The sequence below is a fragment of the Panthera onca genome, chromosome B1 (genome assembly GCF_046562875.1).
Source record: "Panthera onca isolate mPanOnc1 chromosome B1, mPanOnc1 haplotype 2, whole genome shotgun sequence".
Classification (NCBI taxonomy): domain Eukaryota; kingdom Metazoa; phylum Chordata; class Mammalia; order Carnivora; family Felidae; genus Panthera; species Panthera onca.
The window spans coordinates 67854897-67870775 of record NC_138342.1 but is presented as its reverse complement, the minus strand read 5'-3'; the positions used below and the strand labels follow the sequence as shown (position 1 = coordinate 67870775).

The 15879-nt window shown below is 38.0% G+C and overlaps 2 protein-coding genes and 1 pseudogene across 3 annotated transcripts in view; 2 read left to right on the top strand and 1 right to left on the bottom strand.

Moving 5' to 3' along the window:
• LOC132692355 (placenta-specific gene 8 protein) overlaps window positions 1-15879 on the top strand; it is a 194158-nt gene that overhangs the window by 53412 nt on the left and 124867 nt on the right. The window lies entirely within an intron of this gene.
• Window positions 1-15879, bottom strand: part of COPS4 (COP9 signalosome subunit 4) — a 42195-nt gene that overhangs the window by 23020 nt on the left and 3296 nt on the right. For both annotated transcript variants that reach the window (XM_078445974.2, XM_078445973.2), the window contains exons 2-4: window positions 4208-4287; window positions 2213-2364; window positions 889-992 (exon numbers count right to left, since the gene is read on the bottom strand). In XM_078445974.2, coding sequence (XP_078302100.1) covers window positions 889-992; window positions 2213-2364; window positions 4208-4287 — 336 coding nt within the window. The remainder of the gene's footprint in view (window positions 1-888; window positions 993-2212; window positions 2365-4207; window positions 4288-15879) is intronic.
• On the top strand, window positions 10353-10904 carry LOC132692361 (large ribosomal subunit protein P1 pseudogene; annotated as a pseudogene).

The following is a 15879-nucleotide window of genomic DNA, read 5'->3' as shown; positions in this document are numbered from 1 at the left end:
GGATTTATCATGGCTCCTTTTCTCATACTCCATATGTAAGCTACCAGAAAATCCTTAGCTCTACCTTAAAAACATATCCAGGATCCAACATTTCTCACAATCTCCATCTTATCTGCAGTAGTACATAAGCCTCTTCACTCATGTCCTTACTTCTATCATTACTTGCCTACAGCTATTCTCAACCAAGTACTCAGAATGATTTTTTTTAAAGTAGGCTTCATGCCCAGCACAGAGCCCAATGCGGGGCTTGAGCCCTGAGATTAAGACTGAGCTGAGATCAAGAGTCAGATGCTTAACTAACTGAACCACCCAGGTGCCCCCAGAATGATTTTTAAAAATAGAAGTCAGATCGTGTCACTCTTCCACACAAAATCCTCCAATGGTTTCCCTTCATTTCACTTACAGAAAAGACAAAGGCCTTACAATGACTTACAAGAACCTATATAGTCTGGTCCCCAGTACTCTCTGATCTCAGCCCCCCACCTTCTCTTGGTTTACTCCATTCCACCCATACTGGTCTCCTTGATCTTCTGAAAACACTCCAGGTATGCTCCCATCTTAGGGCCTTTACACTAGCCTTTCTCTCTAAGAGGATCTACTTATAATCTTCCCTAAACTCATGACTACTTCCTTCAAGTGTCTGAGAAGGTATATCTGGACCACTCTACTACTGCAACCATCCTGTTTAATGATACAACCTGCTCCCTACTTTCCCTTTACTTTTCTCCCTGGCACTTAACACCTAACATACTACAGAATTTATTTACTTATTAACTTGTTTATGATGTTTCTTGCACTAGAATGTAAAAAAAAAACCCAAAAACCCACAAATGAACAACGATACATATCCTATATACATCTCCATCCAATATCCACTATTTACTATACTTTTGTCCTGTTTCCAAAGGAATTCCCACCAACACTTGGGCTGCATTTCTCCAATCTTCTTCTTTTTCATATATGGATGCAAGATGCTGTCTTATGGAAGCAACCTGAAATAGTAGGTAGACATTTTAAATTATTTCAACTGACATTAGTAACTAATTAAAATAAATGGATGGTAAGTTTATCTATTGTGATAATGTTTTCATTCAACATTCTAAGATAGCAAGTAAACAGCGCAAATTTATCTAGACCACCCAAAATTTTTTTTAATGAATTCTGAATTCATGGAATATCAAAATACTGAACTGAAATTAACACATTTCTGCAATGTGGATTATGGCAATAATTTAATTTAAATATTAAGTTTTGGGGCGCCTGGGTGGCGCAGTCGGTTAAGCGTCCGACTTCAGCCAGGTCACGATCTCGCAGTCCGTGAGTTCGAGCCCCGCGTCAGGCTCTGGGCTGATGGCTCAGAGCCTGGAGCCTGTTTCCGATTCTGTGTCTCCCTCTCTCTCTGCCCCTCCCCCGTTCATGCTCTGTCTCTCTCTGTCCCAAAAATAAATCAAAAACGTTGAAAAAAAAAAAAAATTAAAAAAAAAATAAATAAAAAAAAAATAAATATTAAGTTTTATGTTTATGCTAACTGCATATATAACACTGGTGTTTTCCTAAGTTTTCAGCCTTATTAACAATTTTACTGACTCTTTTTCTTTTTTTTAACTTGTATTAGTTTTTACTTTTACAATCTGTTTTTATTCTCAACAGAAATGAGGATAGAATAACTTATTCTTCTCTGAACTGTGGTCCCAGGGTTTTTAATCTGTTTAAGGCCATTGACCCCTGAGACCCTATTCACCGAAGAATATAGTTAAGCTGTTCAGACTTGGCCTGGCCACTACAGACTACTCACCACCCTATCCCTCCTCTTTAAAAACAAAGAACCTGCATGCTGTGCAAGCTAGTCTCCTCACTGTGGAAATTAATATGCTCATTTCTAAACTTGGAAGGCAGTTAGTGACTAAGCCTAAAGTTCCAAAGACCAAAGATCTAGAACTGAATCCTGGCTCTGCCACTCAGAGTCTGCAATTTTACCGATTTTTAAAAATTGTCTAAAGAATAATATTTGATTCATAAATCAAATTGTAACATCTGAGCAAATGTCAGCTGGAGTTACAACATCCTGGAGTTTTTACACTGTAACATGCTGTTTGGCACACTGTTTTGTCAAAAATAAAATTGGATGATCACCTCCTTTAAAAATGTAATAAAATCTCTCAAAATAATTACTGCTATCTCATGTTCAAAACTCACTGTTATAGATTTTTACCTGCTCCTCAAATGAAATGACTCTAGGCTGGATCTTTTCCAAGGTGAAATGATAGATTTCTTTGGCTGTGCTATCAGGCAGGTTAGGGAGATGTGTACAGAAATCAGTCAGCAACTGTCGAGAGATCACGAGACTGACATTCTCATTCACCACTTGTCAAAAAAAAAGAGAGAGATAAAAAAATATGAATAACTTACAAATTTTCATTAAGCCATCAATTTTTACCTAAAACTATTATTCAAAACAATATATATTAGTACAACCCTCAATGCATTATTCGGGGATTTCCAAACCCATATCATCTTATATAACAGAATCGGTTTTCCTTATGCAGAATTATTTGATTATATAATGACTACACCATTAAATACTACAGCAGTAAAAGTCCCTTAAGTTTTCTAAGAAACAAGTGGCTGGGAAAAGTTTTGTTTTACATTTAAGAATTTTATATCTTCCTTTCTCTTCCTTTATTCTTCTACAAAGGGAAGGTACAGAAACACCTATACTTTTATCCTACACCTCGTTATAAAAAGGAGTTAAAGAAGACACAGTGAAATAATTTTCATGAAATTTAAATAAAGCAAGTAGTGACAGTTACTGACACTTGTACTTTCCTAATAAAAACAACAAATAATAACTGAGGTCAGCACCAGATGTACAGACATACTTAATGACACTATTTATAAACATTTTATTACTGTATGTGATTAAGGAAGAAAGCTCTGAGGCCACGCATGATTAGGTGCGCTCACACAAGAAACTTAACCCTCTCTGTGCTTCTGTTTCCTCATCTGTAAAATGTGGATAAGGATGCTGTGAAGCTCAAATGCAGTATATAGAGAGCACTATGAACAACATGTGGCACAAAGCACTCAACAAATGTTCACTATTATGATCATTATTATTATAGTTTAAAAGATACATCATGCTTGTGGCCACTACTCAGATAAATTAAGTCTCAAATCAGCAGTTACTGGGGAAAAAACTGTTCAGTCGATACAAAGGATTTTAACAGTAGACTGCTTTTCTTGGTGGTTCAGTGGATTCAAAGTTTATATAAAGATCAAAGTTTATAAAAATCATTATTCTTTCGCTATCATATTGCAATGTTCTCAATAAAACCATTCCTAACAGCACTGTCAGTTCATCACACATTGCAGGCCACAATTTTTGAGGCGGTAACTTACAGTAACCTGTAACAAAGCTTCTCATCAGTTTATGATGTATTAATTAGAGTTCATTATTGGATAATACTGAATGCAGCTGAGCAAACAGTTTCATTATAAGTGCCATTAGGCACTTTCAGCTGTTAGAAAGAAATTACCACACACACTAGCACTTCTCATGATAATGTGCATGAAAGCACTCTCCAAGTATCGTTAATACTGTTAACTGAGCATAAATTCAAGCCTGAATTTTGAGTCATTTTCAAGATAACTGGATATGTTTAAAGTCAGGAAGTGGGAGAGAGTGTCTTGAAGAATGGAAATTTCTAGTTCCCATTCAAAAGGAATGTTCTTAACGTTAATAACAGTTAACAATTACATGGCACTTATTAAATGCCAGGTACTATTCTAAGCACTTTACTATGTATATTAACTCATTTAAACTCCCAACACTTCTACAGGGTTGCTATCAAATCCCTCATTTTAGAGACAAGGAAAAGGAGGCACAAAGGAACTAACTTACTCAATAAAGCAGCAGACCAGGTTGAATTTAGACTATTCTCTTTATCGTTATGCTATATTGCCTTCCATCAGTTACTGTATGAATAACTATACAAAACCTTAATTGGTAATGTAACTCTGAAGACAACTTACTGAAAAATAATCAAGTTGTAAATAGTTTAAATTCTAAAATCAATCAATTTCAATGCATATTTAATTTAATCTCAATGAAAATTATATTGATAATTTGATATAAAACAAGCTTGAGCAAGCTTTGAAGTCCTAACTCAATAATACAAGGCAGACGTGGAATTTTCGTTCTACTTACTTGCTTCCACAAAAGCTTTCAAAGCTTCTAGTTGTTCTGCCCCAGATAACTGAACGGCTTTTTCCAGGATCTGACGATACCTGAAAAAATACCAAATAAAAAGAATCTTCAGGACACTATATATTCTTTTTTTTTTTTTAATTTTTTTTTTTTTTTAACGTTTATTTTTGAGACAGAGAGAGACTGAGCATGAACGGGGGAGGGTCAGAGAGAGAGGGAGACACAGAATCTGAAACAGGCTCCAGGCTCTGAGCAGTCAGCACAGAGCCTGACGCGGGGCTCAAACTCACGGACCGCGAGATCATGACCTGAGCCGAAGTCGCCGAAGTCGGACGCTCAACTGACTGAGCCACCCAGGCACCCCGAGGACACTATATATTCTAATGCTAACTCCGATGTTTATTCATTTCTATTTCTGCTGGTTTCTTTCATAATGCCCTAGTTTGTGCTTTTATTTATAGTACACCACAGATTTTTGTTGTTGTTGTTGTAGGTTCCCAGTCTATAAATTCTAAGGTGCCACTTCTAATTTCCTCTACAGTATACCACAATTTTTTAAAAGTTTTCAGACCCCGGGGTACCTGGCTAGCTCAGTTGGTTAGGCATGCAACTCCTGACCTCAGGGATTGTGAGTTCAAGCCCCACATTGGGGATACAGCTTACTTAAAAAAAAAAAAAAAAAAGTTTTCAAGCCCATCACAAGAAAGAGTGAATCTGTAACTCTCAGTTACCGGATCTAAGGTGCCATTTTCTTTGGAAAAAGTTTTAGTTTGGAATTTAAACTAAAAAGTCAACTTTCTTTCAAATGCCTTAAAAGATAAACTATACTTCCTTCAACTGTGTATTACACAGACACACAAGAATGTTATATGAGGTGACCCAGAATGCTTTCCTTTTGTGGACCTAATGAAACTAGGGTCACCAACAATAGGATAGTGTTGACTAGGCAGTGAAACCAAATATTAGAGATTAAATGTCTTCGTATGTACCAAATAAACTTCACCAAGCCAAATGTACTGATAGAACACCCTTTATGTTGTCAGATGGCGCCTATATATTCTTTATTTGCAATCATTTCTAATAACTATTCTAATATTCATGAGCACATAAGATTCAAATCAGCACTCTAAAAAGGATGGGGGAAATGCTAAAAATAGGAACAATGACAATTATCAGGCAATGGCAAATTCCTTCCTAAAATGTAAACTCAACGAGGACAAGGATTTTTGTTTGTTTTGTTGACTGCTATATACACAATGCCTAGAGCAGCATATCACAAGCACTCAAATATTCAACATTTTAGTAAATTTAAAAAAACAGTATTTTATTTCTTAAACTGAGTGGTGGGTACACAAGTATTACACTATATTTTATCCCTTTTGTCTTTATAGTAACATTTATTAAAAGTATTAGTCAGGGGCACCTGAGTGGTTCAGTTGGTTGATCATCTGACTTCAGGCCAGGTCATGATGTCACGGCTCATGGGTTCTAGCCCCATGCTGGACTTTGCACCGACAGCACGGAGCCTGTTTAGGATTCTGTCTCCCTCTCTCTATGCCCCTCCCCCCGCTCACACATGCACTCACGTTTGTGCACTTGCACATGCACTCGCACATGCTCTCCTTCTCTCTCAAAAATAAACATTAAAAATTTTTTAAAAAGCATTGGCTGGGACACCTGGGTGGCTCAGTCAGTTAAGCGTCTGACTTTGGCTCAGGTCATGATCTCTTGGTTTGTGAGTTTGAACCCCGCCTTGGGCTCTGTGCTGACAGCTCAGAGCCTGGAGCCTGCTTCGGATTCTGTGTCTCCTCCTCTCTCTGCCCCTCCCATGCTCATGCTCTCTCTCTGTCTCTCAATAATAATAAATAAACGTTAAAAAAAAATTAAAAAAGCATTGGCTAATGCATTTTACCAACCTAATAGCACTGCAACTATTCAGAAAATCATCCAGAATATACTCAAGAAAAAAATATACAAATAGGAAAAAATATGTACATGAATAGAGCCCAAACTCATTCAAATTTATGATTTGTATTTTTAAAGCACACCTTCAAGCTACCATTCAACATTTACTGATTCTCAACCCATACAATATTCTCACAACCTTGGTTATATGATTTCTCAAAAACACAATGAATCAAACTGACTTTGTAAGAAAGGTATACAGAAAGAAAAGACAGTGAACTCCAAAAGAAGAGAGAAACTACTCTAATAAAGCAAGGAAATATTATTAAGATTTAAAATAAAAATTATTTTTTAAATTGTTTTTAAAATTTGAGGAAGAATATTCAGCCATCTGAAAATTCATTACGGAATATCTCATTTTCTCTATACATAAACATACACAGATGTGCACATATATTATTTCCCATATCTATATTTATATATCTACTTTATTGCTCTGGGTATGCTTTTATTTAATATATTCAATGGTTTATTCTTTTTTGATTATTCTTCATATTCATATTCTTCACATTCATGGCTAAGCCCTCTTAATTTTAGATCCCCATAAATTATTTTATACTAACATTACATTCAAAGATGACAATGTCTCACAGATATTTTCTTTTTAAAAAAATTTTTTTTTAACGTTTATTTATTTTTGAGACAGAGAGAGAGCATGAACGGGGGAGGGGCAGAGAGAGAGGGAGACACAGAATTGGAAGCAGGCTCCAGGCTCTGAGCCATCAGCCCAGAGCCTGACGCAGGGCTCGAACTCACGGATGGTGAGATCGTGACCTGAGCTGAAGTCAGACACGCAACCGACTGAGCCACCCAGGCGCCCCTCACAGAAATTTTCTGATTAACCTAAGTTTTAAATCATTACTTCATAATTATCAACTAATCTATATAGAAAAACACCATCCCCCCCCAAAAAAAAACCCTAAAAAGTGACAAAAGTTTTATATTAACCACATCATACAACTTGCCAGAGAATTACAAACTGCCTACTCAAACTCTCAACTTCTATGGACTAAGAAAGTGAGGTGCAGAGTTAAGGCTAGATGTTAACTTGCTCCTTCTCTAATATATAAATTCTAGTATCTAAGGGGCGTCTGGGTGGCTCAGTCAGTTGAGCATCCAACTTTGGCTCAGGTCATGATCACGTAGTTCATGAGTTCAAGCCCTGCATCAGGCTCTGGGCTGACAGCTTGGAGCCTGGAGCCTGCTTTGGATTCTGTGTCTCCCTCTCTCTCTGCCCCTCCCCTGCTCGCACTCTGTCTCTCTCAAAAATAAATAAACATTAAAAATAACTTTTTTAAATTCTAGTATCTAAGAATAAGAAATTACTTTTTCACAATAATATGGAATGACTAACAAACCTAATTTAAATCAAGGATTTAAATAATTATTTAATATTGCCATATAAAATCATCCAAAATTGAGCACCTAGGGTTTTTAAAATGCTATATAAGATTCTGTGTATGACACTAAAGGAATTTTAAGTAAACTTAGTCTTTGAAGATATTATAATACAGTTAGGCAAATAAAAATTTACAATTCAAATAATATTATCACACATTAAATTATAATAAAACAAAACAAACGTTGCAATAAAACTAAACAATATAAGAAATATAACTGTTAAATGAATTCAGTAAAGTTGCAGGGTACAAAATCATACTCAAAAATCTGCTGTGTTTCTATATGCTAATAACAAATTATCAGAAAGAAAAAACATCCTCTTTACAAGTGCATCAAAAAGAATAAAATAACTAGGAATAAATTTAATCAAGATGAAGGATTTGTACACTGAAAACTATAAGACCCTGATTAAAGAAACTGAAGATATAAATAAAAGGAAAAATATTCCATAGTCACGGATTGAAAGTATTACTATTGTTAAAATGCCCATATTACCCAAAGCAATCTACAGATTTAATGAAATCCCTATCAAAGTTTCTGGGCGCCTAAGTGGCTCAGTTGGTTAAGTACCCAACTCTTGTTTCAGCTTAGGTCATGATCTCATGGTTTGTGAGATCTGAGCCTGTGTCAGCCTGACAGCAGAGACAGCCGGCTCAGTATTGTCTGTCTTCCTCTCTGTCTGCCCCTCTCCAGCTCACATGTGCACTCGTGAGCGCTCACGCGTTCTCTCTCTCAAAAATAAACAAACATTAAAAAAAATTCCAAAGGCATTTTTCACAGAAATAGAATACATAATCCTAAGATCTGTATGGAACCATAAAAGACCCCAAATAACCAAGCAATCCTGAGGGAAAAAAAGCAAAGTTGGAGGCATCACAGTCCTGATTTCAAGTTATTACAAAGCTACACTAATCAAATGGTATGGTATCAGCATAAAAACAGACATATAGATCAACGGAACAGAATAGAGAGTCCAGAAATAAACCCACACACATATGGTCAATTAATTTACAACAAAAGAGGCAAGAATATACAATGGGGAAAGGACAGTATCTTCAATAAATGGTGCTGGAAAATTTGACAACCACATGCAAAAAAATGAACCAGGACCACTATATTACCCCACACACAAAAATAAACTCAAAATGGATTAAAGACTTCAATGTCAGACCTGAAACCATAAAACTCCTACAATAAAACACAGGTGGTAAGCTCCTGACACTGGTTTTATTAATATCTTTTCCAACCTGACTCCAAAAGCAGTGACAACAAAAGCAAAAATAAATAAATGGAGTTACATCAAGCTAAAAAGCTTCAAGTGGAGGAAACCACCTACAAAATAAAAAGGCAACCTACAGAATAGGATAAAAATACTTGTAAATCATGTATCTGAGAAGGGGTTTATATTCAAAATATATTTTAAAAACTCATACAAATCAATAGCAAAAAAAAAAAAAATATGATTAAAAAATGGGCAGAGGGACTGAGAGACTGAATAGACATTTTTCCAAAGAAGATATACAGATGGCCAAAAGGCACATGAAAAAAAATGTTCAACATCACTAATAATCAGAGAAGTGCAAATCGAATCCACAATAACATATCACCTCATACCTGTTAGAATGGCTTTTATTAAAAAGAGAAGAACTAACAAGTGTTGGTGAAGAGGTGCAGAAAAGGGAACTTTCATGCACTGTTGGTGGGAATGTAAATTAGTACAGCCACTATAGAAAACAGTATGAAGGTTCCTCAAAAAAACAAACAAACCCACAATATGAAGTTTCCTTAAAAAAAAAAAAAAAAATAGGTGTCCCTGGGTACCTTAGTTGGTTAAGTGTATGACTCCTTGATTTCAGCTCAGGTCATGATCCCAGGATCACGGGATCAAGCCCCATGACGGGCTCCTCTCTGAGTGTGAGGCCTGCTTGAGATTCTCTCTCTCCCTCTGCCCCTCTCCCACTTGTTCTCTCTCTCTCTCTCTCTCTTAAAAAATAAAAAAATAAAAAATAAAAAGTCCACCCTGTGATCCAGCAATTCTACTTCTGGGTATTTATCCAAAGAAAATGAAAATATTAGTTTGAAAAGATGTGTAAATTACTATGTTCACTGCAGCATTATTTATAATAGCCTAGATATGGAAACAACTTAAGTGTCCATCAATCAATGCATGGATAAAGAAAATGTGGTATGTAAACACAATGGAATATCATTCAGCCATAAAAAAGGAAATCTTGCTGTTTGCAACAAGATGGATGGATCTTGACGGCATTATGCTAAGGGAAATAAGTCAGAGAAAGACAAATACCAAATGATCTCTCTTACAGTGGAATCTAAAACAAAACAAAACCAAGCTCACAGATACAGGGATCAGATTGGTAGTTGCCAGAGGCATGGAAAGGGGAATGGGCAAAATGGGTGAAAGAGGTCAAAATGTACAAACTTCCAATTACAATATAAATAAGTCAGGGGGATATAATGTACATCCTGGTGATAATAATACCGTGTATTGCATATTTGAAAGGTGCTAAAAGAGTAATTCTTAAAAGTTCTTACCACAAGAAATGAAATTTTGTAAGAATAAAAAACAGATGTTTCTTTGAAATTAAGAATATCTATCAATAGCCATTAAATTCCATTAGAAAAGTGACGCATTGTTTCCTCCGTTCCTGCTAAGATGCTCAGTCCTTCTGAGGAATCTAATGCCGCGCTGGGGTGAGGCCCTCATCTCATCCTGAGACTAGCACTAGCACACCGGGAGCCCCAGCACCAGCTCGCTCAGTGCTCAGTGGTCAGTGCTCAGCGCTCAGCACTGGCTCATGACTCTTTTGCTCAGAACTTGCTTAGCACTTGCCCGCTCCATGGCCTCCGTCTTGGAGCTGGCCAGGAGCAACTCCGCCCTCATCCTGCAGAACAATGAGGTGATGGTGATGGATAAAGATCAATGCCCTCGTTAAGCAGCAAGTGTGAATGTTGAACCTTTCTGGCACGGCTTGCTTGCAAAGGCCCTGGCCAATGTCAGCATCAGGAGCCTCATCAGCAAGGTAGGGGCTAGAGGACCCGCCCCAGCAGCTAGTGCTACACCACAGGAGGTCCCGCTTTTTCCACTACTGCAGTCCCTCGCTGTGAAGGAAGTGGAAGCCAAGAAAGGAGAATCAGAGGAGTCTGATGACATGGGCTTTGGTCTTTTTCACTATGCCTCTTCTGTAATCTGTTCAATAAAAAGCTGAACTCTTAAAAAAAAAAAAAAAAAGTAAAACATGAAAGCCAGTAAAGATATTTGTAATCCATGGATTTGTAATCCGTGTTATTTGGCAAAAAAACAAAAAAACTAAAACCCTCCTATCCAGAATTTATTTAAAATGCCTGTAAATCAGTAAAAAACAACCCAATTAAAAAACAGACCAAACGTTTAAATAGGCACTTCACTAGAGATAATATGCAAATGCCCAATAAGCATACTAAAAGGTACTCAACCTCAATACTCATTAGGTTAATGCATATTATAAGCACAGGAAATACCGTTACACTTCCACTAGAATGAGTAATATTAACAACACTAACAAACCTGAGTGTTGGTAGGGATATAGAAGAACTAATCTCATCTATTCCTAGTGACTGGGTAGTGACTGGGAAGGGACATGAGGGAACCACTGGGCATGCTGCAAATATTCCCCAGCTTGTTCTGGATTAAGTTGTTATATATGTATGTATGTGAGAAAACATATTGGTCTCTACTGTTAAGAGTAATGTACTTAATGCAAGGTACTTTAAAATATATAGGTATCTGTATACACGCATATATTTTTTTTTTATTTATTTTAAAAAAATTTTAATGTTTATTTATTTTTGAGAGAGAGAGAGAGAGAGAGACAAAGCGTGAGCAGGGGAGGGGCAGAGACAGGGGGAGACACAGAATCCGAAGCAGGCTCCATAAGCACAGAGCCCAATGTGGAGCTCGAACCCACGAACCGTGAGATCATGACCTGAGCCGAAGTCAGACGCTTAACCGACTGAGCCACCCAGGCGCCCCTATTTTTATATTTTTTAAGTTTTATTTATTTTGAGAGAAAGAGAGTATGTGTGTTGCAGAGGGGCAGAGGAAGAGGGAGAGAATCCCATGCTTGTCAAAAGAGGAAACACTAGCACTTTGGAAATAAGATTACTAAGGATCATCTAAGGAAACCAAAAAATTCTGAAGCCTTTGTCATAGACAGCTAGGTAACCCACAGGCGACTGGCATAAGGAAATGAAAATCCTCTCTGAAAGATTACATTCTAAGCCTCCAAATGTTTCTAAAAGTATATTTTTAAATAACTTGCCCAACAAAGATTACAAGGCACATGACAATATGAACTAGAATCAACAAAAGCAATAGACAATAGCAACAAGCAGGGACTCCAGGTACTGGAGCTATCAGAAAGACTGTAGTACAATTATATGTTTACAAAGGTAAACTCAAGCTTTAAAGTTTCAGCAAGTGTGGAAGTTGAGAAACTCAACAGAAGACCATAGAGGAAGGGAAAGAAAAAAAATAATTACAAACAGAGAGGGAGGCAAACCATAAGAGACTCTTAAATACATAGAACAAACTAAGGGTTGATGGGGAGTGGGTGCGGTGGGGAAAATGGGTGATGGGCATTAAGAAGGGCACTTGTTGGGATGAGCGCCGGGTGTTGTAAGTTATGAATCACAGGAATCTATTCCTGAGCCAAGAACACATTGTATACACTGTATGTTAGCTAACTTGACAATAAACTATTAAAAAAAAAAAAGTTTCAGCAAGAAACTGAAAACCATAAAAAGTGTCATTTGAAAACAGAACCACTGGGATGCCTGGCTGGCTCAGACTCTCAATCTCAGGGTGGTCAATTCAAGCCCTGTGTTGGGCGTGGGACCTACTTAGAACAAAAACTTTTAAAAACTGGGCGCCTGGGTGGCTCAGTCGGTTAAGTGTCCGACTTTGGCTCAGGTCACAATCTTGCGGTTTGTGAGTTCGAGCCCTGCACTGGGTTCTCTGCTGTGAGTGCAGGGCTGGCTTCAGATCCTATTTCCCTCTCTCTGTCTGCCCCTCCACTTGCACTCTTTCTTTCTCTCTCTCAAAAATAAATAAACATTAAAAATTTTAAAAATATATTTAAAAGAAAAAGGAACCACCAAAAACTATAGAATTAAAAAATACTATAACCAAGCTTCAATATTCAATGACGTTCTGAAGAGCAGATGACACTTTTGAAGAAATGATAAACTAGGAGCAGGTCAGAAAAATCTACCCAGAATTAGGGGCACCTGGGTGGCTCAGTCGGTTAAGCATCCAACTTTGGCTCAGGTCATGATCTCACAGTCTGTGGGTTCAAGTCCCACGTCGGGCTCTGTGCTGACAGCTCAGAGCCTGGAGCCTGCTTCAGATTCTGTGTCTCCCTCTGTCTCTGCCCCACCCACATGTTCTGTCTCTCTCTCCTTCAAAAAATAAACATTTAAACTGAGGATTGATGGGGAGTGGGAGGGAGGGGTGATGGGTATTGAGGAGGGCACCTTTTGGGATGAGCACTGGGTGTTGTATGGAAACCAATTTGACAATAAATTTCATATATTGGAAAAAAAAACATTTTAAAAAATTTAAAAAATAAAAGAAAATAAAAAAATAAAAATTCTACCCAGAATAAAGCACTGAAATGGTAAGTACAGAAGACAGAGTAACAGACATAAAGGTCCTAGTAAGAGGGCCTAACTAATGGGGATTTCACTGAAGTCCTAGAGAAGTAAACAGAATGGGACACAGGCAACATTTGAAGATATATAGCTGAAACATCTCAGGACCATGAAAGAATCTAATCTATCCGATTCAACAACTGCAATGAAGCACAGCCAGGATAATGCAATATTTACAAACAAAAACAAAACAAAACACCACAATTCTTTAAAAAAATTTTTTTAATTTTTATTTATTTTTGAGAGAGAGCAAGAGAAAGTGTGAGCGGGGGAGGGGCAGAGAGACAGGGAGACACGGAATCTGAAGCAGGCTTCGAGGGCTGAGCTGTCAGCACAGAACCTGACACAGGGCTCGAACTCACGAACGGCAAGATCATGACCTGAGCTGGTAGGATGCTTAACCAACTGAGCCACCCAGGAGCCCAAAACACAATCCTTTCACCTCTCGTATCTATGCCCTCTTGGAATGTGAGTTTGTAGCTCTTCACATCAAGAGGTAGAGTTTTTTTCCCCACCCTTTGATCTTGGCTTGTTTTGATTAATAGAATTTGATAGAAGTGAAATGCTTGTTCTGAACCTAGACAGACCTCAAGAGGTCTTGTATGTATCCTTTTCTCTTGGAACACTGCTGTGGCCACATGAACAAGCTCAGGCTAACTTACTGGATAATGAAATATGTAGCCCAGTCACCTCCACTGCCCCAGCCAACAGACCGAAGCAGCACTGCCTACCTGCCCTGCAGCTGACTACAGACACATGTAGGAGCTCATGTGGAACCCAGACCATGTGGAACAGAGAACCATCCAGCTGGGCCCAGCCCAAACTGCCAACCAAATTAATTATAAGGAAAGTAAATGACTGTTGTTTTTTTTTTAATTTTTTTTTCAACGTTTTTTATTTATTTTTGGGACAGAGAGAGACAGAGCATGAACGGGGGAGGGGCAGAGAGAGAGGGAGACACAGAATCGGAAACAGGCTCCAGGCTCCGAGCCATCAGCCCAGAGCCTGACGCGGGGCTCGAACTCACGGACCGCGAGATCGTGACCTGGCTGAAGTCGGACGCTTAACCGACTGCGCCACCCAGGCGCCCCAAATGACTGTTGTTTTAATCCACTAAGTTTTAGAGTGGTTTATTTCACAGCAAAAGCCAAATGACAGATAAATATTAAAACAAATCCACACATGGGGTGCCTGGGTGGCTCAGTCGGTTGAGTGGCCAACTCCAGCTCAGGTCATGCATGATCTCACAGCTCGTGAGTTCGAACCCCACATCAGGCTCTGTGCTGACAGTTCAGAGCCTGGAGCCTGCTTCAGATTCTATGTCTCCCTCTCTCTCTGCCCCTCCCCTGCTCGTGCTCTGTCTCTCTCTCTCTCTCTCTCTCTCAAAAATAAACATTAAAATTTTTCTTAAATAAATAAAAAATAAAATAAAACAAATCCACACAGATATATCATAAAGATGTTTCAGAAAATTAAACACAAAATCTCAAAAACAGGTAAGTGCTAATATACTTAGAAGGAATAATTTCCTAAATGAGGTTGATCTTTAAGCATTCTAAATATTTCAACATAGTGTCAAGTGGGAAAGAGTAGAGGTAGACAGGTATTCTAGCCACCCCCCCCAAAAAAATCACTACCTAAAATGTAGTCCAGTTTGGGGAAAATAATATAAGTCCAAAAGGTACATGTGTTTAGAGTTTAGGGCTATGAACCAAACAGATAGGATATATCATGGCCTTGCCACTAGCTATGTGGCCTCGAGCATATTTCACCTCTGTACTTCAGTTTTCTCATATGTAATGTAAATATTACTTGTTAAGGATTAAAATATGTAAGCAAAGATGTAAACAAACATAACACTATATGATAAGGAACTTCACTCTTGAGATGGGAACCACTAAAACTTGTATGTGGGAATAACAAAGAACCAGAGAATCTGAGTTACAAGGGGCCCTGGAGATTATACAGTCTATCCTCTAATATGTGTGTGTATCCTCCATTTTTTCACATTTTTTTTTAATGTCTATTTATTTTTTGAGAGAGAGTGAGAGGACGAAAGGGACAGGGGCAGAGAGAGGGGGACAGACAGGATCTGACGCGGGCTCTGCACTGTCAGCAGAGAGCCCGATGCTGGCTGGAACTCATGAAAGGCGAGATCATGACCTGAGCCGAAGTTAAGACGCTTAACTGACTGAGCCACCCAGGTGCCCCATTTTTTGACATTTCTATTCCACTCTATTATTAGAAAGTTCTAATCCAAAGTCTACCTCTGTAAGATAGAGGAGTCTATTTTCTTTTCTGCAAAATAGCCTTTCTAATAGTCAAAGAAAGCTAAAAGGTCTCCCGTTACTCTCTTTTCTCTAGGCTAACAGCTTCTTGTAAAATGAAATGTTTAGACTCCAAAGGCTTGCTATCCTCTTCTGGGTACCTTCCTTATAGAGAACTGAGAAGGAAAAAAAAGGCCCTATTCTACAGAATTAACAGAACAAAGACCTATAATCTATAAGATCATACTTGTCCTCAAAGAGATCACATTCCAACTGAAAAAGCAGACAAGTAAACAAACAATTAAGTGCTATGGTAGAAGTAATTGCCTG